The sequence below is a fragment of the Hyalella azteca genome, unplaced genomic scaffold, assembly GCF_000764305.2.
Source record: "Hyalella azteca isolate HAZT.00-mixed unplaced genomic scaffold, Hazt_2.0.2 contig15175, whole genome shotgun sequence".
NCBI lineage: Eukaryota > Metazoa > Arthropoda > Malacostraca > Amphipoda > Hyalellidae > Hyalella > Hyalella azteca.
Genome location: NW_025945035.1, coordinates 196,075 through 202,869, shown reverse-complemented (window position 1 = coordinate 202,869; position 6,795 = coordinate 196,075). Strand labels below are relative to the sequence as shown.

The window sequence follows — 6,795 nt, the reverse complement described above, 5'->3', positions numbered from 1 at the left end:
ACAAGATGAATTGTTAGGTAAACATAAAACTGAGGCAGGCTACTGCACATGTAACTATGTGCTACAATTGCACTTCGGAACTGCCTACAGCATCGTGTGCACTGAGTGATGCGGCAGTATCTTGTATGGAGAAAAGCAGGCGTCTGTTGCCTACTTGTTTGATTCTACACAGCCTGAAACATGACACAAAAGAGATAGTGATTGCAAAGCTACTAAGACACAAGATAAAAAAATTAACCAAGCTTTGGAAATAAACATAAATAACAATCATGGTAGATTAATGAAAATTTATTGATAAATTCTTACTTCAATCTAATTCTGAAAAAATGTACAAGTAAATCTCATTTGCACGGCACTGCAATGAGTTTACATCTATTGAAATGCATTACAGAAAGCCAGATATTTTTATATACCTCTAATCTTCTCAAAATTGTGACAAATATTGGAGGTCTCAGTATTAATTTCTCATATATATTACTTGTCTAATAACTCTACTATGGCATGGCCTTTTCATATCTATATACTGTCTATGGTACTTTTATATCTTTATATTGAATTAAATTATGTTAAAATGTAAGTAGCTGAGCATGGACAGGAAGGTAGCATATTGGTGTAGTTCAGCAGCAGTTGCTCTGTAATGCAGGTTATATTGATGACCAGAGAGCATTTCTTACTGACAATTTTCTTATTGTTTTTCTCTATTCAGAGAATTTGGCTTTGATATGACTTGAAAATTCAAATATCAGGTTTATAAGGGACATTTTATTATGATGTAGGTAGTACAATGTTTCAAATGCAACTAACATTCATTATCAAGGAGGGAAAGAGTTTTGAAAACTTTAATTTATTAAATTATTTATAATTTCAAATTACTTGAATTTCATAAATTATAATAAAATGTCCCCTTTTAAATTACCTACTTGAATTTTTGTAAATTTTAGTAAAATGTCCCTTAGGAACCTCATACTTGAATTTTCAAGTTGTATCTAAAGCCAAATAGATAGTAACAATAAGAAAATTGTCAATGAGATACATATACTCTCTGGTCTTCAATATAACCTGCATTAAAGGTAGAATATTGCACATATAATATCATCCTGCACTGTTTTAGATAGGGAAATAAATATATGCTTTCAGAAACTTTATGATACAATGAAAAGTTGCACAAATCATTTCTGAGTAAGCTAATGAATTTTTATGCATCTATATATGAATTTTAGAGTCTACTGGATATCTCTCACTGAGAGTAAGCAAATTTCACTGAGTTCACTGAGTATTACTGAGAGTAAGCAAGAAAATTTTTTCTTGACTTTTTATTATTGATTGTATATACTTTTACTTATTTATTGAATTACTTTTGTTACCTATGTCACATGAAAATAATATCATTGAAGTACATTCATAGATACATTTTAATGTATGAAGTGCATTGAGGCAAGAGAATAATATATCATAAATTGTTACTAAATAGTACATAAACATGTCGTTTTGAGATCATGCAAATGTTTATGTTCAAAGGTAGTCTTAAAGCTGGTAATGAAATAAAAAACATTCCATAAATCTGCATTGAATGTCTTGACTGTGTTCCATAAATGCCAACTGAAGTTGGCAATTCCAAGAATGGCACACAAAATCATAAACTAGTGCTCATTTTTTTTTACTTATTTAGAGTAATGAAGGATGGTTGATTCATCACACCAGTGAATAGAACAGCAGGAGACTTCATCAAAATCATCAAGAACAAAACAATTAACTGAATGATATTTAACAAGTTTGAGTAACAAGACTTATGAGGGCCAGTTCTAGTGTGGCATTGCTACATGACATCAATTGTTATATCAAAGAGCTACGCAGCACATACGTGCATTAGCATGATAGCTGTGCAATTTGTGTAATTACATTTGTATATTTTCATGTAGAACCAGTAGCTACGCATTACTATTGTTTACTATAGCACAATGTAAGTCAGATTACGTCAGTCTTTACCTCGGCGTCTTCCTTCTTGGTTGTGTCAATAAACTTACGAACCATTCAACCTTTAATTCCAACCCTACGGAATTAACAATAGCATCATAAAAGCTTCAGGACATGATGGTTTCAGGCTAATTTCGTCCAAATTTTATGCAGTAAATTTACAGAGAGTATACAATTGGAGAAATAATCAGTTGCAAAATTATGGCAAGTGTGTTCAAATGTTTATAGAAAAGGCTAGAATTTCCTCAAGTTACATTAGCAAAATTATATGCATTTCAATGAAATTTTAAACAGAGCATGGACAGGTCAAAATGTTTTTTGGGCATTATCCCATAGTCTGTGTGTTGTACTATTTAAAATTTTTTATATCAATAAGATGGAAGAATTATATAGAAAATCATGTGACACCAAACTGCAGTAAAACTAAAGGTTATGTTTGTTTGAAAAGGTTGAGAGTATGTTTGTTCAAGTTAGGTCAGGTTAACTAGCTAATAAAATTAAATAATAAATCAACCTAAATGTAGCTCTACTGTCATGTTTGGTGGTTCCTGATTTTCACCAGGGCATGGTGCCATTTTGAAGTATATATAACATAACCAGGGCTTTTAGCATATTAGAAGTATGAGACTAGGAACATGCCCACAAGCAGGCATGCAATATACATCTACTTCTTGAGCCATGACTTTCACAAGCCAAGAGATACTGCTTAGATCAATTATCTCTTGTTGAATCATTCATAAAAGCACACAATTAAATGATATTCATTGAAAAAGTGCTCTTTATTTAATGTAATATTTGAGAGGCAGAAAACTAGAAAATTTTTCAAATAAAGTCTGTTTCCCAATATGACTTTAAGAGGACATTAGAACTGCAACTTGAGAAAATATTATGAGGACACACAACTAAGCTGAAACCAATCCCCAGGCATTAACCAATCCACAGCTGGAGTCCTGATGCCTTGGGCACAACCAGGATTTGAATTTTTCTACTTGTTTCTGAAATCTCACGGCTCCAATGTGACAAATTTTTAATACAATTGGAATCTTGTGGCCTGATTGTGCACTTTTCTTAACAATTAGTTAGGAGGTAATTCATCTGGCGGGAATCTCACAGTTCCAGAAATGGTGGGAAAGTTCTAGTAGCGGCACAGCGGCACTAAAGGTAGACGTTTTCCCTGCTTGAGAACAACTGAAGGGACCTGCGCTCACCTAGAATTTAGAAATCAATCATGCACTAGAGAAATTACCTCCCATCAATTAGGTATCAATAAACTTTGGATTTTGGAATGCTATTACTAAAAAATACATGCTAGTATCAAAAATATTTTTTACCACTCCATTAAATATTAAAAGTTCATTGAATATAAGTCTCTAATTCTTTCAACAATCCATGTGTATGCATTGTATAACTCAGATAATTGTCAAAGAAAGTGTAGTATATAAATATGAAGTGTAGTATATATAAAACACCACATCAATGATTATTGATATCTCATCTCAATTTTTAGGCAGGTTAGTATTCAGATTCATTCCTGTTTATTGAGAAAGGAGAAAAATAACTTTCAATTGAGCAAATGATAAAAAAAGAAGTCTTTAATTTTAAGCCATTTACATAGTTAATTAATTTGTCAAATGCTTAACTTCACAACTGATTTTTTTTTTCAACATTCATTTATATTAGAGTTGAATAGGAGCTCGTCAACTTGTCAAGCTTATTTCTGGCCTATTATGAGTGTATTTGAAGTTAGCTCAAGAACCAGGAAGAGTGATACATTACAACTTTCTTGCATGAAACAACTTGCAGAAACTATTGACAATGTAAAGACACTAACTAATTTTTAACAAATCTTATCTAAGTGTAGTGACTTGGTCAGCTGATTAACTCAACGGTCAACTTAGTGATAGTAAAGGGAAAATTAACTGCAAATAGCTAACGAACGTGTCGAAAGATGATAAAAATCAACTTTCGAAGCTGCTTTAACAGGAAACATATTAAATCAAGAATTAATTAGACACTAATTGAAGTCACTATGAAGTATAATGAATAAGGTTACGGGCAGGCAAATTACTTTAATCGATCAGGTGACCACCCACAACACTCCGATTAGCGGTGGCTCGAGACTTGGCACTTTCTGACAACCAGCTGTTCAACGTACACACACTTGTCAACAAGGTTAACACTGAAATTACTCTCAAAATATGTGAAACGAAACTTACCTTGGTTAAAAAAGTATTCATACTTCTGTTGCTACATCAATTCACGTAATTAAATAGAAATAACAGCTAAATACAGTTACAATCTAAAGCAAATTTCTAAACTATACAACATATCGCGGAACGTCACTGACGACCAAGTAGTGATATCTATATCAGGCAGATAATAATAATGAGATTTTTAAAAAATGTATTTACATTCCAGAATACTAGAGAAATCATTTTCATAGCTTGTTACTCCAAAATTCCTGCAATACATAAATTAAACAGATATCAGCTGTTGAATCGTGTCTTTTTCTGAAAATGCAACGTATTGTTGGAACCTGTGAATGGGTTGGGCTCGGTTATGCCCATTTATCAACATATATTCCTTGTCTCAACTCTCATTGAAAAAAATCTCAAGTATTTAATAATTTTTTCTTTAGATACAATCGATTTAAGTTTTTCTTTCTAAATTAAATGTAAATTTCCGCGAAAAAAAGTAGACGTCCTTGGGTTTAAAGAGCTGGAATCGCAGATATCGATATGAAGACTAGAAATATTTTCCAAGATGATTGTAGCATGATTCATGAGGATTTGATATCAGGATATAATATGCAAATGTGTGCAGATGGAGTCTGTTTTTCCCCCTTTTTGTTTGTTAATAGGTAAAGTTTACTTTCAAGGTCGTATACCCGGCGATCGCAGCTTGCCTCTATCATGGCATGAAGTTATTGTCAGCTTCCATTTTAGATGATCACACCAACCACAATTGAGCTAGTGTATAGTAAAGGCTTAGAAAACGTGCGTAAAAACTAAAACATTTTATTCTTTATCTGTTTCTCTCATATTTTTATAAGTTAAAATATATTTACTTTGTGTAAGTTGTATCGTGATTCATTATGAACCGATGAACAGGACCGTCAAAGACCTTAAATCGTATTGTCAAAGTCAAAGTAAAAAATTTTTCGTTTATCAGGGCTATATCAGTAGCCAAAAAGGAAGTCGAAAATAGCAAATAAAGGCTGACTGTCTAAAAGTTCTACGCTAGGAAATTATATTGGAGGATTAAAGCTGAAAGCATGGTAATGAATGAAGTATCATGACTGTCAGTTTGGAGATTACAGAATATCAATCGTTTGTACTTGTCACAAAAATTCATTCATTACATTTATATTTGAATATTTCATTTAAAATGAGTCAATATCTAAGTCTTCATTGTCATAGTATTTCGAAAACAGTTTTTTCGATTTCTCATTGAGTTGTGGAGTTGCTGAGTCATTTATCGCCGCAACATTTAGCAGCTCTTGCTGACTTCCAGTCTCTGGCATGGACAAAAATTTGTCTTTTGACGATGAAACGTAAAAAGTTTCGTTTTGTTCCAGCCTTTTTTTCTTAGGGAAAGGTTCAGCAATACACTCGTATTTTTGTTCATCACTCTGTGAGCTTGTGGATACTCTCACTTCTGTCCCAAAACTGCAATCGTTGGAAAATCTTTTCCTGTTTTCCATCTTGTCGGCATGAAAGGTACGGAGAGGTGAGGCAGTTTCAGATCGTGATTCATTATAAATCATTGCCGCCTCGTGCGAGAAACTCAGACCAGATTCAACGTTCGTCCACTCTTGCCCACTGGGTAGCTCGAATCTAGGATGATTATCATCAATATTGGTACACTGCAGATCGTAAGACGATCCACATGCCATCAGATCCATACCATCAAGCTGGCTGTAAGCAGGACCATCGAATGGTTCCAGCACTTCATGACCAGTTGCGAATTGCTGTGATCTGAAAGCAACTACTGGGGATTCCACATTCAGCTCAAAAAAATCCCTGTTATTTTTCAAAGTTCCATTCGTGTTGCATTCTATCAAATCATCCTTAGGATGCGCGAAAGTTTTTGCTTCTGCTTCAAGGTCTGCGGCGGAGTCCTTCCGAGCAATGTATGAGTTCAGCTTTTGAACATGAACTCTGCAGTCTTTAGCCGAACCTTTGCCGTATACCTGGCAGAAAAATATGTACAAGTAAGCATTTTAAACGTAGTATGCACCAACAATATAAGTAAGGAGTTATTTCATAAATAGAATTTGGAAAAATCATCAAATTTGAATGTATTCTACTACGGAGTCCTTGTCAAGTAAACAGATATGATATCATCGTATGATGAATAATAAATTAATTTTCATTATATGAAGTTTTTTCAGATAGACTGACCTTCTTCACAGATTGTTTCTCACCGCAAATCTTGCAGACAAATTTATTATCCTTACGCACTATGTGCACCTGGCATGTACCACATGAGCAGCAACGAACAACGTGAAACTCTTGCACCATTTTTATGGAATTTTTTTTTCCCAAAATGAACCAAAAATATTTAAAACTATTTTTCTGAAATAAAGTAATAATCATAGATAAGGAAAACTGCAATAAATCATATGAATAAATAATATGAGGAATATTTTATGGGCGGACTATAGCAATGTAGATGAAGCACAAAAATTTAAATCGCAGTAATAAGTAGGAAATATTTAAATCTAAGTGGTAATGAAAAATAGACACGAATAAACACGTTTCGATAGCAGTAACACAACGAGTAAAGTCGAAATAAATATAAACGTACCATAAAGCAATA

At 33.2% G+C, this 6,795-nt stretch overlaps 1 protein-coding gene across 1 annotated transcript; it reads right to left on the bottom strand.

The window, feature by feature from the left end:
- Window positions 1-5,007: 5,007 nt before the first annotated feature.
- LOC108679290 lies at window positions 5,008-6,546 on the bottom strand. The gene is made up of 2 exons (XM_018167888.2): window positions 6,378-6,546; window positions 5,008-6,166 (listed from the first exon to the last, which is right to left on the bottom strand). The coding sequence occupies exons 1-2, from the start codon at window positions 6,495-6,497 to the stop codon at window positions 5,357-5,359; spliced, it is 930 nt and encodes a 309-aa protein (XP_018023377.1). The 5' UTR covers window positions 6,498-6,546; the 3' UTR covers window positions 5,008-5,356.
- Between the last annotated feature and the right edge of the window lie 249 nt (window positions 6,547-6,795).